The sequence below is a fragment of the Armigeres subalbatus genome, chromosome 2, assembly GCF_024139115.2.
Source record: "Armigeres subalbatus isolate Guangzhou_Male chromosome 2, GZ_Asu_2, whole genome shotgun sequence".
NCBI lineage: Eukaryota > Metazoa > Arthropoda > Insecta > Diptera > Culicidae > Armigeres > Armigeres subalbatus.
This window is the reverse complement of record NC_085140.1, coordinates 317,670,966-317,693,780: the sequence shown is the minus strand read 5'-3', so window position 1 is coordinate 317,693,780 and position 22,815 is coordinate 317,670,966. Positions and strand designations below refer to the sequence as shown.

Below are 22,815 nucleotides of genomic sequence, written 5' to 3'. Positions count from 1 at the left end.
TAGATTTGTTAATAGTTCATCTACTATTAATGACCAGAGGAGAGGCGATAAGACGCCTCCTTGTGGACACCCGTTTACAGCTTTCACAGATATGCATGAACTACCAAGTTCTGATGACATTACACGTTTTGATAGCATCTCTTTAATCCATTTAACGATACATATGTCAAAACCTCGTTTCAACATTGTTCTCGTCATCGATTTATGAGATGCATTATCAAATGCTCCTTCTATATCAAGAAATGTAGCGAGTAAAATTTCTTTTGTTTCAAAAGTTTTTTCTATTTTGAAATAAGCGTATGTAGTGCTGTCACAGTTGATTTTCCTGATTGATAGGCAAACTGGAAATTATTCAAAGGACTTTTCACTAAATAAGATTCTTTTATATGATGATCTATAAGTTTCTCCATAATTTTGAGTAATATGGACGATAGACATATAGGTCTGAATGATTTGGGTGAAGTCTTATCTTTTTTATTAGCCTTCGGAATGAAAACCACACGTACTTGTCGCCAAGGTTTTGGAATGTATCCAAGTATCAGACTTGCCTTGAACATGTTATTAAGACATGGAGATAACATTCCATTGCTTTTTTGTAAAAATGCGGGAAATAAACCATCTTTACCCGGAGACTTAAATGGTTTAAAAGATTGTATTGCCCATTCTACCTTGGTGTCGGTAAATATATCATTCGCTATTTTTTTACATTATTTGTTGATGTAATACTAGTATAGACGCTTTCTTCATCAGGGCTATCGTGGGAATTTTCTCTGATAATTCCATCCCCTGTGATGTCTTCAGTTCCATCGTTATTGTCGAGCAGAATTGAGCAAGGAAAATGTGTCTGCATCATTACTTCCAAAGTTTCCATTCCATTCGAAGTAAGGCAGTTGTTTTCTTTTTTAACAGTACCTAATCCATTTGTATGATCTTTTGAAAGGACTACAGGAGTACTTTCAATGCTTTCGCATGTTTGCCTCCAGTCCATTCGTTTCGACTTTCTAATTTCTCTATTATATTCAGTTAGAGCAATTTTATATTGATCCCATATCTTAGTTCTTTTACATCTATTGAACAATTTTCTGGTTTTTTTCCTCAAAGTTTCTAAGTAATTATTCCACCAGGATACATCTCTGCTTCTGCAACGCATAGTGGTCGGGCAGCTTGCATGAAACGCCTGTTGAATTATTTGTGTTAATTGTTCAGAAGCTTTTTCAAGTTCTTGAACTGTGTTGAAATTGCCTTCTGGGAGTGAACTTCCATTTGCAAGATGTGAGTAATAGAGATCCCAGTTAGTTTTCCTAGGATTGTGGTAAATATCAGTGATTATATCGTTTGCCTCATACAGAAACAAAATATGTCTGTGGTCAGACAATGATACTTCATTTGAAACATTCCATTTTTTATATTTTCAGAAACGTTTGTACTACAGAGAGTTAAGTCCAAAACTTCCTCTCTAATTGTGTTCATGAATGTTGGTTCACACCCTTTATTGCAAATATCTATATTGTTGTTAATAATATATTCTAAAAGATACTCACCTCTGCTATTGGTATCAGTACTGCTCCACACTGTGTGATGAGCATTCGCATCGCATCCTATGATAAACGGTTTGTTATTTTGTTTACAAAACGAAACAAAATCCACAACATCAGGGGGAGGGATTTCTTCTATATCTCCCGGGAAGTAAGCAGACGCAACATATATTTCTGTAATTCCTCTAGAGGTAGGAACTTCTATTTGAATCACTACAATATCTCTTTTAATAAATTCTGTAATTGGCAGAAATTTAGTTTGATTACTAACGAGAATAGTTGCTCTGGGGGCAATCTGATTTTCGTCATAGATTATTTTACAAGATGATGTAGGTATTCCTAATACTCTACCTTTATTGGTCCAAGGTTCTTGAATCAATGCAACATTGAAATTATTTTCAGTAAACTTTTGTGCAAAATAGCTGTGGCTCCTTTGCATGATGTAAGTTTATTTGAATGAATTGTATGTGATTGTTGGTACTACTGTTTTGGTTAGTGATGTGATTCGTGATATTTTTGTTGTTGCTGCTAGAATTTTGGTTATTTTTGTTAATAATAGTTGCTTTATTTATGTTTAAATTATTGCTTGACATTTTTCTCTGAAATATCGCTTTCGCGGGTCGCTATCTGCTCCCCTGTGTTGGTTCCGCGATTACCCAAACTTTTAATGTATTTAGCAATGTATTTATTTTTGTGAAAAGTGCTCTTACTTATGTTTGTAGCGGTTTGTGTACCGCGATGGCCTGCCGGACTTTTAGAATTTCGTTTTAATCCCGACGTTTCCTTAGATCCTGGAGATTTTGGGATAGTAATGTCCGATCCTACCTTGTTTATGACAGTACCTTCAGGAGTTTTATTAACATGAACGTGATTTTTATTCATGTTTTCTACCCCACTAGGTCCTGGCAGGCATTCATTTGTAGAAATTGGCGTACTTCCCATATCCCCAGTAGTCTTGAGATCTGCCACAGGGATTTTCGTTATTATATTTTCCACCGAGCCAGCCAGAGAAGTTTTCTGCTCTTTTAGCGTTGCTTGGTTTCTAGGTTCAATATAATTGTCTGAAACTTGGTTGGTTTGTTTGTAATAACAAAACGTTGATTATAAGTCTATCGAACGGATTGAAGAAAGTCATAATGATTTTTTCTTCTTTATATTGACATCACATCCCCCACAGCGACAATGCCACCTAACAGTTTAGTATTCATAAGGCATTTCCATAGTTATTAACACCGAGGTTTCTAATCTAGGTTACCATTTTTGCATGTTTATATCATTACATACTAACACGATGATTCTTTTGTGCCCAGGGAAGTCAAGAAAATCGAACCTAGCCATCTTCAGCATGGAATTTAAAAAAATAACCTTCAGTATAGTTTTGCTTTGTAGTCGCACATCTTACCTCATAGCTATACAACAAACGGGTAGGTATCCAGATATTCTTAGATAGGGGTGATTCAAATATGACGTCCACTACTTTTTGGGATTTCTAGACCCCCCCTCCCCCCTCTGTCACGCTTTTTTGTATACCTAGTACATGTACTGTCACAAAATCTTAGACCCCCTCCCCCCCTATAACCTGTGACATCATTGTTGAACGAACCCATATCGAAATACCTAACTGAATATAAACCACTATATTTGTCAATGACTGACAACATTCGCGCCGTAATATGCCACGTTCCCTTTTTTATATTGGATATTTGCTCTAACATTTATAACTCTGACGTAGCGATAAATGTGTAAAATGTCATGTTCATCAGTGTGCTGCTAACTACCATCAGATAAATCTACAAATTTTAGTTTTTCGTACAGAATAGATGTTTTAAGTATTTATCGTTATCAATTCGTGTCTCAGAACACAGAAAAGAAACATTTTTATTATTAGAAACAATCGTAACATTTGATTGTTTCGTTATCGGTTTTATTCGACGGGACTTCTCTGACGACGAACAGCCCAGAAAGTGGTCCAATAAGTTGTACACGATCTTTATTTTGACTTACAGACCGCGCATCGGATAAGATAAGCGAAACGTGCGAACTTGCGATGCACGGTTAAAATTTTATAATTTGGAAGTATCCATAAATTACGTAACGCTTCGAGGGGGAGGGGGTTGCCCGAAGTGTGACAATCCATACAAAAATTTTAAGTGATTCATACAAAAAGTGTGACATAGGGGGGATAATTTTATGCTTGCAGTGGCAGTATACTGGTCGTACACTCCGTGGTGCTCGGAGCAAAACCGAATGTGACATCATATATCATACTCCAGAACGCTCGTTCTTGGGCCGCTAATCTCCATTTGACAGTACACTGACCTTGCTTTCACATAGCCAGCGAGTGCGGGGTCTATGCCGGAGCCGACGTCCTCAAATTTATAACCCGAAAATTTCCTGAACCGGACCGGGAATCGAACCTAGCCAGCTCCAGCATGGTCTTGCTTTGTAGCCGCGCATCTTACCCTTCAATACACTCATAAACAGTAGCAACCCTTTAACCAGGGGCCAGCGGAATGAAAAACTGTCGAAATGGCAACGTATGAAAATGTATGAAATCGTGAAAATAATACTGGCATCACTTGAACTTTTTGCTTGCTTGCCCTTGCTTGCCATCTTTAGTAATGTTACAGTTATAGTTATGTTTATTTCCCGAGTTTTACATTTTATAACTGTCAAAGATATAAAACAAGAAATGCATCTTCAGTAGCAGTTATAAGCAGCATATGTTTTATACTGGAAAACGAGAAAATAATCTTAGGGCATCTTTAGTAGAGTTATAAATTGTATGGGAGTTAGGAAATGAAATTGCAACTGTAAAAATGCCATCTTCAACAGACGTTATAGTTTGAAAAATTCGAACAGTTTCGTCGGGAAATTTATAACTGGAATACTGCTCAGTTGTATTTTTGCACGAATTTGCAACAGAATTTACTCGAGTTTTATTTCACTCAAAACAATAGAAGATGACGTCATCAGCTACAAAAAATACTATTTCGTCGACATCATAACAGTTTGACATTTGAATTGGCCTAGGAAGATTATTTTTTCGTTTTCCAGTATAAAACATGTGCAGCTTATAACTGCTACTGAAGATGCATTTCTTGTTTTATATCTTTGACAGTTATAAAATGTAAAACTCGGGAAATAAATATAACTATAATTGTAACATTACTAAAGATGCCCTTATGATGTCGATGAAATAGTATTTTTTGTAGCTGATGACGTCATCTTCTATTGTTTTGAATGAAATAAAAGTCGAGTGAATTCTGTTGCAAATTCGTGCAAAAATACAACTGAGCAGTAAATTTCCCGACGAAACTGTTCGAATTTTTAAAACTATTACGTCTGCTGAAGATGGCATTTTTACAGTTTCAATTTCATTTCCTAACTCCCATACAATTTATAACTCTCCTAAAGATGCCCTACACTGCTAAAAAAGTTTACACACAAAAGACTTTGAAGTATGCTCTTTTGACTATGAAGTATTCAATTATGACTTCAAAGTACGCTCTTTCGTGGGAGAATGGGACTACACACAAAAAGGAATAAATATTATGCACAATTATGACTATCTTTTATTCACAAATGACTAACATTTATGCATAAAAACAGGAAAAGTGTGTAAAACTTATCCTTTTTATACATCAAATTTTACACCTTTTGTGGGTAGTCCCACTCTCCCGCAAAAGAGTGTATTTCTGTCGAAAAGAGCATACTTTCAGCTGTGCGTGTAAGGGTCTAAGGATGCTAAATGTAAACGAGTCGAATTGGAACCGCTTTTGATGGTTCGATTGGAAAAAAGACGAAATGTAAATACGCTGCTGTTTCCAACAAAGGGGTAAACATTTGACATTCAATTCAAAAGGATTTAATTTTACAAGCAAGCGCAGTTTATTTTTTTTTTAAATAATTGTAGGTCTAATTGAATTTTGTGTTTTTTTGCATACGCCAAATATTTTCATGAAAATAAATTTGCGGTTCGGTTTTGGTTGATCTTGTCCTTTGGCTGCTATGAAAAAATGAGGTGGTATTAAAATATAAGTTCAGGTCAATCGGAAAATTAATGAATTTCTACCGAGTGAAATAGACATATGTGTAATAAAGTAGACATTTAGACTTGAGAAATTGCGTGTGCTTGAACTATAGAGCATTTGGCGAAACGGTGATAACAATAAGTATGAATCATTCATTAGATCGGTTTTCAGAGCGTTACAGTCCAAATAATTTTCACACAAAGCGTCAAATCGAAACAGTGAAAATTTATCTTTAGGGCATCTTTAGAAGAGCTGTTAATCTGTATGTATTTTCAAACGACTTGTTGGTTATAAAATTTCGTTAGAAAATGTTCTTCTTGAAATACTATTTAATAGATATCATTCGTTTTTATAGTGAAAAGCTTCTACAGCTTGGAGATGCTAATGAAGATGCATTTCCATTTTATGTTTTTGACGGTTATAAAATGTTCAACGCTGGAAAAACAATTTAACAAGTACTGTAACAATATTAAAGAACCCAAAGTGCCCTATGCAGATTATTTTATCAGATGTGAGGACTGCGTAGAAAACCTTCAACTAAAAACTTTTGAAATGCTATTAAGTAGGGTAAGAAGAGCTTGTGGTGAGAAAGGTAAATATTGAAGTAAACAACTTTTCCAATTAGTCACATTTGTTACACATATTGCAGCTTCTTAAAGTTTTTGTAACTAATTACTTTGTTTACAACGATATTGATATCGTGAACGGTGTTGAACAGTAGGTAAATATCCATCCATAAAAGTATTTGGTAAACTTTCAATGTCTTATTTTCTCGGATGATTCCAAACAATTGACATCAATTGCTGGTAAATCCGATATTCGGAAGCATTCGATTGTTTCAATTACATTTAAGTATTATCTGTCTTTAGCAATGTGGCCCCGCTACAACCACTCAATCGCTCATACATGACAGTTTACTCGCCAGGTTTGTAGCTAACAGATAATTGAAATTTTCCCATTATGTTATCAACGTGAGCGCGGTGTCCGCTGTTTCTGCCACCCGTCCGTCTTATCGCGAAGGCCTACACCGCAATCTCAGAAGTCGAACCAACCGACAATCCAATCCATCATTATTGCATTCATCCACGCTGGACGGGCGGTGATGGGGTTGAAAGCATTTTTACACGGCATTCATTGAGGAATCGTCAAACACTAATTGATTACCGAAAGCGTTTTGGCACACACTCCCCTATTACCCTCAAGATTGTTTGTGGGTTGTGGTGGCCCACAATTCAAAGCACTCACTCGGTCTTTGGTAGTTAGCAATGCCCTGTGAAGTGTTAGAATTTTTATATTGTTTTGATAAGAGTAACCAACATCGTGCATTCCGGTTGTCGACTAAAAAGCTATTGTCGTAAGCTGTTTTCGCTGTTAGTTGTTTGGCGTGCGAGACAAGCTAATTAACTACTACGAACATGCTCATAAATCTGGAGGGCACTTCATGATTAGTGATCCTAAGTAACAATTGTAATACGAACTTAAATTATTCAACCAATCTTTACAAATCTTTTGTAGAGAGTCAACCAGCTGAGTTCTCATCTCATGTTTGTAAATAGTTACAGAATTGAACTATGTGGCACTGTTCAAGGATCATCATCAAGAAGCCAGAATAATTTGAAATATTATCGAGTTATATTTGATTTGATTATTAACAATGGAGAAATGAATCGAACCGTGACTAACACAATGCATTGTGATGTATTAAGTTACTGACAGTGCATTACATTTGTACTTAAGGTGATATTCATTGTAATGTACACTGGGGAAATCCGACTTTCTTTACGAACAACTAACAGCAGACAACAAGAGCTTATTCGAAAGGGAATTTTTCAAGGAATTCAATGAGTGCTGTTTCATGGAAGTGGAACGATTCTGTATGTAGTTATTGTGCTTGTTTTACCCCAATGTCCCATATATTACGAGTTTTCGTATTTTTTGTTATTTTAACTTTAAGACATTGTTCGAAAATTGTGTTTATCTCATCACTGTGGATCCACAGAAGGGCACTAAATATATTTTGCTGGTAAAATCTGGAAAGTTAAGGGACTTGTGGGTCAAATGAGCATCAAAGTTCATTTTATGTGAAATTTTCCTGTACATATTCTTTAAAGATCATAATATTTACAACGATCAGTCATGCCCATTGCCCATACACGTCCGTAGAGCTCACGTATATGATTTGCAACTCATCTAAACCAGAAGTTCAAGGTTGTCCTAACTTTTCTGAAGTTCGTATCAATTAGTCTACCAATTCAACTTTACTCGAATGACATCCACGAATCATGTTCATACAAGTATGTAGTAGACCGCCGAAGATTTTCTTACACCGCTGTTCCGGGAAGAATTTTTGGAACTATTTCCTGGGGAATCCATGGAACAGCTGCCGGAGAAATTTTGGAGCAACTTCCTGGAGGAATGTTTGGAACAACTTCCTGAAGGAACTTCTGAAGAAATCTCTGGAGCAACTTTGAAAGGAATTCGTGGAGGAACTTTCGGAGGAATTGCTGGAGGAATGTTTGAAGGAACTTCCGGAGGAATTCCTGGAGGAACTTCCGGAGGAATTCAGCACTCACTCATTTTTAGAGCATTTTCCGAAGGTTTCGTCGAATGAATTCATGGAATAACTTTCGGGTGATTTCATGGAAGAACTTTCGAAGGAGTCCCTGGAGGAACTTCCAGATGAATTTCTAGAGTAATTTCCAGGGGAATTCCTGTATGAACTTCTGGGGAAATTGCTGGAAGAATTCCCGGCAGAATTTATGGATGAATTTATTGAGGAACTTCCGAAGTAACTCCTGGTAAAACTTTCGGAGGAATTTCTGGAGGAACTCCTGAAGTTGCAAATCATATGTGTTGTATCTAAAGAGCTTTATTGACATGTCTGAATACTGTCGTTTTGTAAGCTTTACAATTATTGCAAATTTCTTTTTTCTTTTTTGTTGCATCTTTATGCTGGAAGGAGATTCTCATTTTCCCGTGGGTTTCGTGTAAGTGTCTTTGCTTGCAGTTCCAGGATAGTGGCTAACTACATACATACATACATACATACATGACTGAAGACTGTCGGTTTGTATCGAGTGTAGTTGACCTGGTAGAGCAATTTATCCAAATTCCAGAACATATAAGAGAACGAAGAACATCTGATTAGGTATAACTGAGTGCAAAATATACGTTATTGAGTTACAAAATATATCAACATGACTGGTTGTTTTCAGATGTCTATCGATCGCAGTTGACCTGGTAGACCGATTGATCCAAACTCCAGAACCGTTTGGAAAACCTAGAACATCTGGTTTTGATATTATTTATTTTATTTATTCAGACTAAGGTCAGAGTGGCCTGTGCGGTATATAAGAGTCTTCTTCATTCGGCTCGATCCATGGCTGCACGTCGCCAACCACGCAGTCTACGGAGGGTTCGCAAGTCATCTTCCACCTGATCGCCTTCTTGTGCCCGTCGGATCGTTGTCGAGAACCATTTTCACCGGGTTACTGTCCGACATTCTGGCTACGTGCCCGGCCCACCGCAGTCGTCTGATTTTCGCGGTGTGAACGATGGATGGTTCTCCCAGCAGCTCATGCAACTCGTGGTTCATTCGCCTTCTCCACGTACCGTCCGCCATCTGCAAACCCACCATAGATGGTACGCAGCACTTTCCTTTCGAAAAATCCAAGTGCGTGTTGGTCCTCCACGAGCATCGTCTAGGTCTCGTGTCCGTAGAGGACTACCAGTCTAATGAGCGTTTTGGAGATTGTCAGTATGGTACGGCGGCGAACTCTATTCGATTAGAGTGTCTTTCGGAGTCAAAAGTACGTACGATTTCCAGCCGCTATGCGACTCCGAATTTCTCTACTGATATCATTTTCGGCAGTCACCAGTGAGCCCAAGTACACAAATTCTTCTACAACCTCGATTTCATCACCACTCGAGGTGGGTGGCTCACATTGTCTTCTCTTGAACCCCTTCCTATCATGTACTTCGTCTTCGACGTGTTGATGACTAGTCCGATCCGCTTAGCTTCCCTCTTCAGTCTGATGTAAGCTTCCTCCATCTCCATCTTTGCGAAGCCAAATAGCTGGACGGACCCCTTCCAAAGCGATGTCGAATAGCAGACACGAAAGACCATCACCTTGCCGTAACCCTCTGCGGGTTTCGAAGGGACTCGAGAATGCCCCTGAAACTCGAACTACGCACATCACCCGATCCATCGTCTTTTAAATAGCTCTCCAAGTAGTTGGTCAACCCCAGGGGCTTTGTTGTTCTTCATCCGGCCAATCTCCTCCTGGATTTCCTGGAGATCCGGAGCCGGTAAAGTTATGTCCTGCGTGCGTTCTCCCAGGTCCATTACAATACCACCATCGTCGTCTGCCACATCGCCATTCAGGTGTTCTTCGTAGAGCTGCCGCCACCTTTGGATCACCTCACTCTCGTTCGTAAGAAGGTTCCTGTTTATGTCCTTACACATATCAGGCTATGGCACGTGGCCCTTACGTGAACGGTTCAACTTCTCATAGAACTTTTGTGTGTTATTAGCTCGGTATAGTTGCTCCGCCTCTTCACGGTCTCCTTCTTCCTGCTGGCGCTTTTTCCTTCGAAAAATCGAGTTTTGTCTGTTCCGCGCCCGTTTATATCGTGCCTCGTTCGCCTTCGTGCGGTGTTGCAGCAATCTCGCCCACGCTGCATTCTTCTCTTCCACTAACTGCTCACATTCACCGTCATACCAGTCGTTTCTCTGATCTGGGGGCACCGTGCCAAGTGCAGCGGTTGCGGTGCTTCCAATGGCCGATCGAATATCTCTACAGCCATCATCAAGAGCTGCTCTTGCGTTGGTAGTGGCACTTCCAGCTGCTGCGCGTATCCTTGGGCTAGTCTAGCGTCTAGCGTCCGACTTCGACGCGTGTTGTACACCGTCGAGAGTTTTGAGCGCAGGTATACTGCAACGAGGTAGTGGTCGGATTCATTATTCGCACTGCGGTAAGTGCGGACGTTCGTGATGTCGGAGAAGAATTTATCGTTGATTAAAACATGGTCGATTTGGTTTTCCGTTTCTTGGTTAGTTGATCTCCATGTGGCCTTGTGGATATTTTTTTGCGGGGAAAGAAGGTGCTTCGAACTACCATTCCGCGGGAGGCTGCAAAGTTTATGCATCGTTGGCCGTTGTCATTCGATACGGTGTGCAGACTATCCGGTCCGATGACCGGTATATACAATTCCTCCTTTCCTACCTGTGCGTTCATGTCGCCGATGACGATTTTGACGTCCCGCGGTGGGCATCCATCGTATGTCTGCTCCAGCTGTGCGTAGAACGCCTCTTTCTCGTCGTCGGGTTTCCCTTCGTTTGGGCATGCTGATGATGCTATAGTTGAAGAAACGGCCATTTATCCTTAGGTTGCACATCCTTGCGTTGATTGGCTGCCACCCAATCACACGTTGGCACATCTTACCCAGCACTATGAAGCCGGTTCCGAGCTCGTTGGTAGTGCCACAGCTTTGGTAGAAGGTAACCGCTCGATGCCTGCTTTTCCACACTTTCTGTCCTATCCAACAAATCTCCCGCAGCGCCACGACGTCGAAGTTGCGGAGATGTAATTCATCGTAGATTATCCTGTCGCAACCTGCGAAATCTAGCGACTTGCAGTCCCATGTTGCTAGCTTCCAATCGTGATCCTTCATTCGTCGCCTAGGTCTTTGTCGATTATATCGAGTCGTATTATCTCTTATATTGTTCGTAATTATTGGTTTTCCAGGCGGCTTATTGAGCCTGCGTACACCTCCTGTCTCGTCGAAGGGCCGTCGTATCAGATCTGTTTTGTGTCCCACCTGACAACAGGACTTTGGCTTGTGCGCTTTGAGCGACACACGGTCGCTTTGGTGGGGCCTACTTGCGGATACATGCAGCTTGTTATATGAATTACAGGGCCCACTGTCATACCCCACAACATCCTAGGCAAGCCCCAAAACTCGCAGATGGCCTGGGGAGGGATCGTCAAGCCCTTGGACATAGTCCCTGCTGCCCGGGAAATCCCAGATTGCATATGCTCCTGGGATTTGAGGACAATATCGATATTATCGGGATTGATCGCCGTGCCATGGAAGAGGCTTTTATGCCTTTTAAGAGGGATACAGCGAGGATTGGACTCACGATCAATATTAGCAAAACGAAGTAAAGCCTGTCCACGTTAAATTTCGGACACCTATCATCCAACGCGATTTTTAAACATTTTTACCAACCACTGAGACAAACTATTTACATGACAGCTCAATCTCTTCGCTTAACTGCTGCTTTCAGCATGTTTTAGTTCTCGTCCAAACTGATGAAATGGCGACAAATGAATTGAACATTATCTGACTGTCCGAAATTTAACGTGGACAGGCTTTACATGGTCGCTGGCATTCAACGTGGGCTCATTAGTGGTGGTGGTAGCGAAATGGTGCTGGATGGTAAAAAAAATTGAAGTGGTAGAAGAATTTGTGTATCTTGGAACATTAGTGACGTGCGATAATGATGTTACCCGCGAGGTGAAAAGGCGTATTGCAGCTGCAAATAGCGCTTATTACGGACTTCGTAACCAGCTTAAGTCCCGTAGTCTGCAAACGAAAACAAAACTTACGCTGTATACTACTCTGATTCTTCCGGTGGCTTTATACGGCTTTTAAACATGGACGTTAATACTATCGACAGACATATGATTTCCCCACAGTGATTTTCGCATCACGCTGTACGTGTACAGTGATAACGTGACACACGTATTTTATTTCCACTGTTGTATCTATCAAAGCGTCAATTCCGAAACAATATTTTTTTATCGAAATGTAGAAATCATAAATTGTTAATATAGTTTTTCTGAGTATTAAACAATATTTCCCCATAGTTTTTAAATAAATTGTGAATTCGCATTCATTCAATTCTTCGGACATTTTAGCAGAAATGTGCGAGCTCATGCAAATATTCCACAGGGCATTTATTTCTTCGGACTCACTCTACATTATGGTTTGAGGTGGTTTCAGAGCAAACGGCACCAAAAACCTAACTGTGGGGCCCCTAATGACCGGAGCGAAATGTCATGACAGCAGCATGGTCATGGCTTGCTGCTTACCGATCGCCACGTTGAGAATTAACACCTCGTGCTGAAACTGGAACATCAACAGTATAATCACACTGATGGTAACTTACTCAAACCCCACACTAACGTTTATCAGTAGTTCTATTGATCGCTTCATTCATTTGAACATTTTGAAGGATAAAGCATGCACCGTTCAATTGGGTCATAGATCCAATTTTGAAGTTGTCCAAAACAATGATACAAAACATTCTTCCCATCTCAAAAAGTAGCTGCTGACCAATGTCAAATCAAAGCTCCAGCATTCACCCCAATAGACTAACGCAAAATGAACTCCCCCAAGAAATTATGACGTTTGAGTGGGTCGCATAATGAACGCAAAATGAACTTTTGTTCGAGAAGACGACCCGCTCAAATGTCAAAATCCATCGGGTGAGTGAATTTAATGAACCGCTGCACAGGTCTATCCCCAGAACTCAACTCCATTTAAAATCCATGGGATCCTTGAACAAAGATTGAAATCACACGATACAGAACTTAAACCTTTGAGAAGGAAACAACCCAAAAACTGGCAAATCAATGGAAAGATATCTTAGGAGCATAATTGTAGCAAAAAATGGGCTTACGAATAATTAATATGAAGTATTGTTCTTTTAAAACAATGTTTAATGTTTAGAGCATTGTACGGACAATTCCGTTTAATGAAAATATTGAACTAATTAATTTAAATTCCAATGAGCTTAACGAAAATATTGAACTAAACTAATTATAAGGTGAATTCAATGCTGAAAAGGCATAAACATACATCGTACTATTTCCTGAAATTAAGGTGGCGTTTGTTTTAATTCATCAAATATGTTGCCCAATAGACTTATGCAGGGGTTCATCGAATTCACTCACCCGACGGATTTTGACATTTGAGCGGGTCGTCTTCTTGAACAAAAGTTCATTTTGCGTTCATTATGCGACCCGCTCAAACGTCATAATTTCTTGGGGGAGTTCATTTTGCGTTAGTCTATGCTCAACATTGAATTCTTTTTTTTCAATTTTTTCGCCTTGGCAGCACTGTGTTTCAGTCACATGAAAAATCTAGAGTGCTTTGAAAATAGGTCGTATGTGCAAAAGAGAGTCTCTCTTTGGATCTATTCTCTTTCGATTATTACGAAACTATACAAAAGTTTACTTCGAATTTCTTGTTAGATATCCAAAGACAATAGCTTTGTTTATCATGCTGAAGTGGAAATGTAGCAAAACATGCAAAACTAGCCGATATATTAGCGAAAGAGAGCGTGACCAAAGAGAATCTCTCGTTTGCACATACGACCTATTCTCAAAGCAATCTAGAAATAAAGAGAATAAATTAATAACAAAAATCAGATTTATTGCTGCGTACTATTCACTTTTCATTTCCCACTTCTTACAGTCATTATTTTGCAAATATTGTGAATCGTGAATTTCAAATATTGTGAATTGATCCGGAATTGCAAAAAAAACGAGTTTTGCTCCATCACTTTGCAAATGTTTGTTTTAATTTCATATTACATTTCAAATAACAAATTATGTTCTGTTTCGTACAATACAACGGTCGAAGGGCAGGGTACGGAAATCATCGTGCTATCGTAATACCAGCGTGATTCTGGGTGACAGACATATGATTTTATGCTGTACAGTGATATTGGTATCATATATCTGTCACAAGTATAAAGGAGGTTGATCGGAGAGCTTTTGGAGTGTTTGAGCGTAAGGTGTTGCGGATAATACTCCGCGGTAAACAGGAGAACGGTATCTGGCGGCGTCGCATAAATCACGAACTGTACCAGGTGTATAAAGGGCTGGATATTATTAAGCTTTTTCAACACGGCAGACTACGGTGGGCTGGCCACGTTGTTCGTATGCCGGAAGAACGTCAAGCGAAGATAATATTTAGTAGAAAACCCGGAAGAGGCTGCAAGCTTCGTGGAAGGCCGCGTACACGATGGCTTTTTGCAGTTGAAGAGGACCTGAGGGCGCTCAATGTCCAGGGCGACTGGAAGCGATTGGCCCAGGATCGAGTCCAGTGGAGATGGATACTCCATTCGGCGTAGGCTCATCGAAGAGCTGTAGCCCATCAAGTATCAAGTAAGTAAGTGAAAGCGATGACAAAGAGAATAACGAATACGGAGACGAGCCAGCCTAGGGCTGAAAGAAAAAAACGATTACTAATTGTAATGATCATTCACATTTTCCGTCTCTTCTACAAAATTGTCAAACAAGCCAAAATACATGTTTTTGCTGAACATTGTAACTTTCTATCTCTCCTATCCAATTTCTATCCAAAGTTATTCCAATTTTTTTTACACAGCAACCGAGAAGACTCTTGTCGACAAAAGCTTCAATGCCAGTAGAAAGATAAAATGGGCGACTTTCAGCATATTGTGAAGAAATTTGCGACTTTTTGTAGGGGACTTGTTCCGATCTCCATCTCACTGTACATATATCCATCTCATCGCTAACCAAAGAAATACGGGAGCAAATTCATCGCTTCTTTTTGTCAACATGCGTGCTCACTGCTGAAAAAATCACAAAAATAATAAACAAACCAAATTCCCTTCTATTGCTTTGTTTTTTATGGGATGGAAATAGGAGCTATGAGATGAAGTGGCAAACCGTTCCCCTAATTAAGGAAGAAATTATAAATGGAAATACCTCTACAAATATGTATAATTTGAAGTTGAATTTTGTTGTATGTGAGATGGAATGTTACAATGTTCAGCAAAATCATGTTATTTTGCTTGTTTAACAACTTTGTAGAACGGAAAATGGGAAAAATCATTTGAAAGGGTTAGAATGAAAAGTAAGATTTAAAAGGGGTTTTTACATAAAACGTCTTAAGTATGTTATATATAAGACATAGAGACTCGGCATGTTTAGCAAAGTTGCTCGTATTAAGATGCGCTCCTAAATATCTTGAAACATTCGTGAACCAAAATCAACACTTTTCAAGTTTTTGTATTTCGATCGTGAAAATGACGAAATAAAACACAGCGCATTCTGTGGATCCACAGTGAAGAGATAAACACAATTTTAGAACAATGTCTTTAAGATAAAATAGCAAAAAATATGAAAACTCTTAATATATGGGCATTGGGGCAAAACTAGCTCAATAACTACATACAGTAGTCAGGGTGGCCAGTGAATTTTGAATTTCAAATTCCCGGTTATTTCCCGGTTTTCTCCCGGTATTATGGAAAATTTCTCGGTATTAAAAAAAAAATTCAAAAACACACAAATTCATAAATATTTAAAATAGAAAAGAATTTTGACGTAGGACTTACGTCTTTCTTTACTATACTGGGTGTCATTTAGATTTTTGAAAATCGAGAGCGTTACGCTGGAAGGGAAGATTTTGAACATTACTAGCGCCTTTATCTTTCGATGGATTTTTAAGATTTATATATCAATCGACTCAGACACTCTCCACCATTTTGCCTATGAAACTTAAGATTATTAACGATAAGCTATTGAAAATATCAATTCTTATCAAAACCAGTAAAAATTTCATATGTAACCAATCCCATGCATTCCTAACACGGACATCAGAATGCGGTATGTCACGGGCCGTCGGGTCTACCGGAAGATTTTCTTTGTGTATAAAAGAAACAGTGCCTGCCGTGTGCGAGGCATTACAATTTGTGACAGCAGCGCGTACTGACGTGCTTTTTGCTCGCTCATTTTTCGTTTCGTTCGTCCGTTCGCCGTGTTACACAGCGACAGCATGCTGTCAGCAGCGGTAGAACTGTCGGTGGGTGGTGGGTCTGCGAATATGCATGAAGTGGGCGCATTTTTTGTCATACTGTGCTTGATTATGGTCGGATGCCGTGGTGTCGGTTGCGATGGATGCAATCGCTCATCGCATCGCTAGGAGTTCCCGGCTAGAGGCCGATGATGTCTTTTATTTTTTTGCAGAAAGCATTAGCAATTAAAGATGCACAATCAGCAATAGCGTTAATATCCATTTTAGATTAGAAATTTTTGCTGTATTACATGTAAATGTTTTAAGAAAAACCTCAAAAAATAATTTCTAGATTTTAATCTAGAAATAAATTTAAATAAACTTTATCTTATTCTTTGTTTTTCGTTTTCTGAGAAATTGCATTATTAAACTTGACGTAGACTCGAAGTTTGGAATCAAAACATTAAATAATTTTTGTTGACGTATTAACAGTACCTCCTCTATTTTAGTAGGATTACTGCTCCTTAACTTGTTTCTTATTATTGTGATTTTTTCCAGCAGTAAGCACGCATGTTAGCAAAAAAGCAACGAAATTAGTGCTGTATTTCTTTGTTTGGAAAACGGGTCAGTTCCTCTAAAATAACACATTTTGCCCAAGTCTGAAAATTTTATAAATAGTAAACTTCAAATACTATCATCAATAAGAAATCTATAAATGACCTACATTTGCTTGAGTAAATAAGGACTTAATAGTTAGAAACAAAGTAATTTTAATTATGTATTTAATTAGTTTTATTTCCAGAAGTTTTGAATAAACAAATCTACAATCAATTCTACACGGCATGGAAGTTGTCGTTTCCAATATCAATACCTATAATCAAACTCCATAGATCCAAAAGTTATAAGTTAAATGTAAATACGTTACGTTTATACAAGTCCTACGTCTACTCGCGGTTATGGTGAAAACATTACCCATTGCTCGTTTTTTCTATAAACATTTATACTGCAATTAATGCATTAAATGTAAAAGAGTGATTTTTGCTGGCTAAGTGATACTATTGTTTCACTTAATTAGTTTGTTTTTTTTTTCTAGTAAGTATGAACTCATGACAAATTATTTAAACATTGCAATTCTGCAGAAAAATATCGAAAAATCTAAAAAAATAAAATGTTTAAACATCTTCTCTGTATCGCAATCATTCAAACCATTCCACAATTTGATAATAAACCTTATTTTCTATGAACATGTTCTATTAATCGAAAGTCCATATTCTAGTTAACGTTTGAAAGTATAGTTCGTCCGTAAACAAGAATACCGAACCTAAACCTCATATGATGTCACGAACTAATATAATGTGTAACTGTGAATAAAATTTCCATCGTCAAAACTCTTTGATGCATCATGAGGAACGTGAAAGACAAATTTGATTTTTTGTTTGTTGAATACAAGATTTATTGTTGAAAAAGAAGGTGTTTTTTAGCTTTTTTGAAAGGTTTTGGAAATGTTTCAATATTTGAAATAAAAGAGGAGGAATACCAAATATATTTATTTGGACAAATTGGAGAACCTAAAAGGAATAGATTGAGATAATTAAAAATTAAGGAGAGCTGAAATCAGATTTAATACAAAAAAAATCGGTGCAATCAAAGTTGATTGCTCATGTTTCGGGTATAAAAGTATGTCTAAAAATCAACTTTGGTCAACTTGATTGAATGGGGTATCTAGAGTCTTCATAAATACGTGAGCTACTTTAGAAATTTGTAAACTCTGAAATAGAATGGATGAGCGAATGAGTCTACCAATTCTCTCATGATGTTTGAGATTACTGCACTATTTTTTTACTGAGAGACAAATGCAGATTAGAAAATTTTCCCGGTGGTTATTAAATTTCCCGCATATTTCCCGACATTTTCCCGGTGATTTTCAATTCCCGGTTTTTTCCCGGTTCTCCCGGTTTTCCCGGTTCGCTGGTCACCATGAGTAGTGTACCACGTCCATGATACACGTCCATTGTTCGTAAAGAAAGTTTCCACCTTTGAAATCGGATTCCCCCGGTGTGCGTTGTAATACATCCATTGGCGTAACTACCTCCGATGCCTAGGGGGGGCTATAGCCCCTTTATATTTTTTCTCGAAATTGACCCTCTTTTCAAAAATTCTCGAACAACTCACAGTCTATGCTTAATTGCGCTCGACTAGCGTCAGGCAGTGGATATATTTGCATACTTCATAAATATTCTATCTATCTCAAATGAAAAAAAAATAGTGCAACTTTCCATGGATTGCGCCGAGAATCTTCCAAGAATTCTGATGAGAATTCTTTAGTGATCCTGACTGGAATGTTCCAGGGTCTCCGATGGGTATCTCTAGATATTTCGACAGGAATCCTTCAAGAATACCGATGGGAGCCTCCAGGGATCATGAAGGGAATCCACCAGGAATTTCGACGGGAATATTTCAGGAATTCGAAGGGGAATATTCCAGGGATTTCGTCAAAAACCCTCCAGGAATTTCAATATGATGGTTCCAGGTATTTCATGAGCAATGTTCCGATGAAGACGCATATCGTCGAAGAATTCCGAAGCAATCCGCCGAAGGACTTCGAAGCAAATCGTCGAGCGACTCCGAATTAATCCTTCAGTTATTTCGAAAAGAATCCTCCAGCGATCCCGAAGGGAATCCCCCAAGGATGTTGAAGAAAATCTTTGAGGGATTCCGATGCAAATCATCAAAGGATTTCGAAGCAAATCGTCGAATGGTTCCAAAAAAAATCGTTAAGGGACTCTGAACAAAATCTATGAGAAATTCTTAAGCAATCCGTCGATGTATTCCGAAACGAAACGTCGAATGATTCTGAAGCAATTCTTCGCGGGATTTCGAAGCTAATCGTCAGCCGGATTCCTTATCGTCTAGAGATCCCAGCGCAGATCATTTGCAAAACGTCGAGAGACTCCGAATTAAATCTTCAAAGGATTACAAAGCAAATCGCCGAAGGATTCTGATTTGTCAAGGAATTTCTAAATCAATCTTAAAACGAATCTGGAGATATTCCGGAGCAAATCAACGAGAGATTCTAAAGCAAATCCTCCATGGATTTTAAAGGGTATTCTTCACAGATTCCCAAGGGTATTGCTTAATAATTCTGGAAAGAATCCAGTAGGAATTCTTCTGGATTACGATTGGAATACTTCGATGAATCCGAAAAGAATTCTTTAGAGATTGAAATGAGAATTCTTCTCGGATTCTGATGCGAATCCTTCTCGGATGCTGATGGGAATCTTTCTCAGAATTCTGAAACAAGCTTAATTTTTCTTCCACTCATTTCATTAAGTATGAAAGAGTGAATATGAGAGATAACTCTTTTGTCTTCACACTTTTTCGGTAATTCATTATGCTATATGTTGAAAACTGATATCACTGCTAACTAACTTATCAAATCCTAGGGGGGGCTAATTTTTTTCTAGGGAGGGCTAAGCCCCCCCTAGCCCCCCCTTATTTACGCCAATGAATACATCTGCGGTGCAAGTCAATGTTTTTGAGTATTGAAAAGTTAAACCAGACCAAGAATGGTCTTAACTTGCGAGTTGATGGTGAAGGTCATGTTGTTTAGTGGGCGATGAAATGATTCAGATTTCAATGGCGGTACTTGTGATCGGTACGACGGCTAGAAAATTCCAGGAAAAGCGTTGTGTTTTTCAGCGGTAAAGTGAGTGGCGATGACCTGCATACCGGAAGTCAAGTGAACTGGGTCGTCTGTATAGGTACTGTTATACTTTGCACGCAAAAAATGAGAAAACTGACGATACAGCACCAGCGTCTGGCCAAGTGTGCAAAAGTTTGGCACCCAAAACCTCATGAGAGACATGTTATTTACAATTGGGGACACGACAGACATTTCCGTCCATCGTCGTAGGGGCTAAATACAACGAAAGCAATGTCCATTTGCTAGAACTCCACTTTCCGTTTCTCCTGAGTTTATGACTAGGTTCGGATGAGTTTGACAACAATTGTCAACCTGCCCTCACCCTAAACGCAGTTTGGAAAACATGCAGATAATCCTGATGGATATCATTACGTGATTTTAATAGAGCGTTCGTACATATAACCCATAGTGTGTGATGTTCCAGAACATGGTTTAGAAGCTAGGGATAGCACCAAATTCTGATTGGGAATTGGCGAAAGATTTATCGCAGAGGAAGATTTTGTGGTTTTCCATCTGATGTAGTTCTTGATCGAGATGTGTTTGAAGTTGCTGAAGAATTTATTTTCCTTGGAACGATTGTGACAATCATGTTTTTCATTATGAAAATGATGCATTGCTGCTATGAGTAACGTACTGTATGTACATACAGTTAACGAAACTAGCTTAGGCTCCGCCACTTACAGATGTCGCCCTGCATAAAATCCTAAAGAAAGGCCTATAACGGATATGAAGTGGGGCATTGAGAGGGTAGAGGAAACAGTTTTCGGGATTTCTGAGCGAATTAAGTGGCGGAGCCAGCTTGCAGATACATGCAGCTTTTTATAGAAGTTCAACAGAGTCCACTGTTGGAGCTCGACACATCCAAATCCACATCTAGGCAGGCGTCAACTCGTCAAGCCCTTGGACATAGTCCCTGCTGTCCTCAAAGGAGGTATTGTGAATCGTATGAAATACGGCGAACTTCAATGTTGGTCGCAGATTGGTGACTGTCGAAATGAAGCATTGCGAACAAAATATTCAACGGAGAACCGATTACAAGTCGACGCCTTCTTAGGCTCGATGCCCACTTAGCGTCTTTTCAACGCTGCGTGCACGTGGCCTTGAAAAGGCGCAAGTGTACACCGGGAAAAGCGGTAACGCAGAGTCGCCACGTCGTTACACTTCTGCGTTATTTTAACACTGCGTGCTCATGGCGTTTAAAACCCGTTTCGTGGGCATCGAAAAGGTCACGAACGCGCGATAGAATTGGACCGGGTAACCCTAAACGTTTGAGGTAAACAAAGGATCGAAGAAACTCTGCAATATGACAGCAAAATGCTTTCAAAAAGATTTTAATTACATTTTGTCTAGTGGCATTTTAATGTAAATTCATTGACACGAGACGCTCCGATTTACGACCGACGGCATTGTACATTCTCGAGTATTACGAGGGACTTCAGCTATCAAAGGTTTTCGAGCCTGTGGCAGGAATAGTATATTTTATGAGCGCTAATAAAATTAATGCACTGCAAAATAACGTGTGCAACACATTCTAAAATGAGATTGTTTTTCGTGATGATAGCTTGAGCAACGATAACCTTGAAGACAAGTTTCTTTTACTCATATTTAAATTTCAAACATATGTATGTGATCCAATGGTCCTAACTGCGTTGCTGCAACCAAATTGGTCGTCAAGTTGTACGAATAGAGAAACAATTCTTCGATATTGCTTCTGTCTTTAATGTGGACGTGAATCTTCGATAATATGACTCACCCTAAACTCACCCACAATGTGGTGACTTTCTTTGTTCCCATTTATATTATGCTACTTTCCCATCAGCCCACACAGATCATGTTGTACATATTATGTTGTGGTGAAACTTACACTAGATATGCATTGCAATGACAGCAGATTCGGTTGACTAGGCACGCTAAAGCCGTGGTTATCGTACTGTTCATCATCGCAGTTGGTGCTCACTTCCAGATACACAGGCATGATTGTCGTCGTTGCTACTGACTGATGTAATGACTGTTGAGATCGTGCTTGTTTCGGATACTGATAACCGCACTAACTTTACTTATCCAACTTAGTCGTACGAAATGAAGCAACAAACCAAATTTTCCAATCGAACACCAACGGATCGCACTAATTTGATCGATCAACAGTTAAATCACATTGAATTTTTTCTGCATCTTCATCGTCTGATATTGAGATATGTATGATCGATCGCAAAAAACACGCGACGACGACGACGATAGCCAAAGTAGAAGAAACTACTAACCGCCAACCGAGTGACGAAACTTGATTTTATCGAACTGTTGTTGATCGCATTTGTGACGGGTTGAGTGATTTGAGTGCACACAAATTATCACTTCGATCGAAAAATAACAACGCGCAAGGGAAGGAGCTGGAACGTATCCAGTGGAAAAGTAAAAAAGTAGCGCGAGCTTATATCAAGAGCCGCGAGCGTTTGAACATCTCGAGTCGGCCGGCGTAGAAATGATACTGAACGAACTTTTACCCATTCGGGTGGTTTATGCGCGAACTGAGCTGCCGACACACATCAATCACCAAACGTGGTGTTGTTTGGATACTGGCAGAAAGCTCAAATTAGTAAAACACACATCGGATGTGCTGTAACTAATACCAACCCGAGAGGTGGTTGTTTACAGTTTAATATGGACTAAATGAACAAGATCAAATCCGACTAGCAAATACCTGGAGGCGATTTTTCACAAAGGATATGTAAATTACGGAAAAATTGTATTTGGGTATTTTTTTTATTTCAGA

The 22,815-nt window shown here is 39.0% G+C and overlaps 1 protein-coding gene across 1 annotated transcript in view; it reads right to left on the bottom strand.

Annotated features, from left to right (window-relative positions):
• LOC134216779 (proton-coupled zinc antiporter SLC30A2-like) overlaps nucleotides 1-22,542 on the bottom strand; it is a 48,775-nt gene extending 26,233 nt beyond the window's left edge. Inside the window, exon 1 of the mRNA XM_062695584.1 lies at nucleotides 21,910-22,542. Coding sequence (XP_062551568.1) covers nucleotides 21,910-22,020 — 111 coding nt within the window. The 5' untranslated portion in view covers nucleotides 22,021-22,542. The remainder of the gene's footprint in view (nucleotides 1-21,909) is intronic.
• Nucleotides 22,543-22,815: the final 273 nt, after the last annotated feature.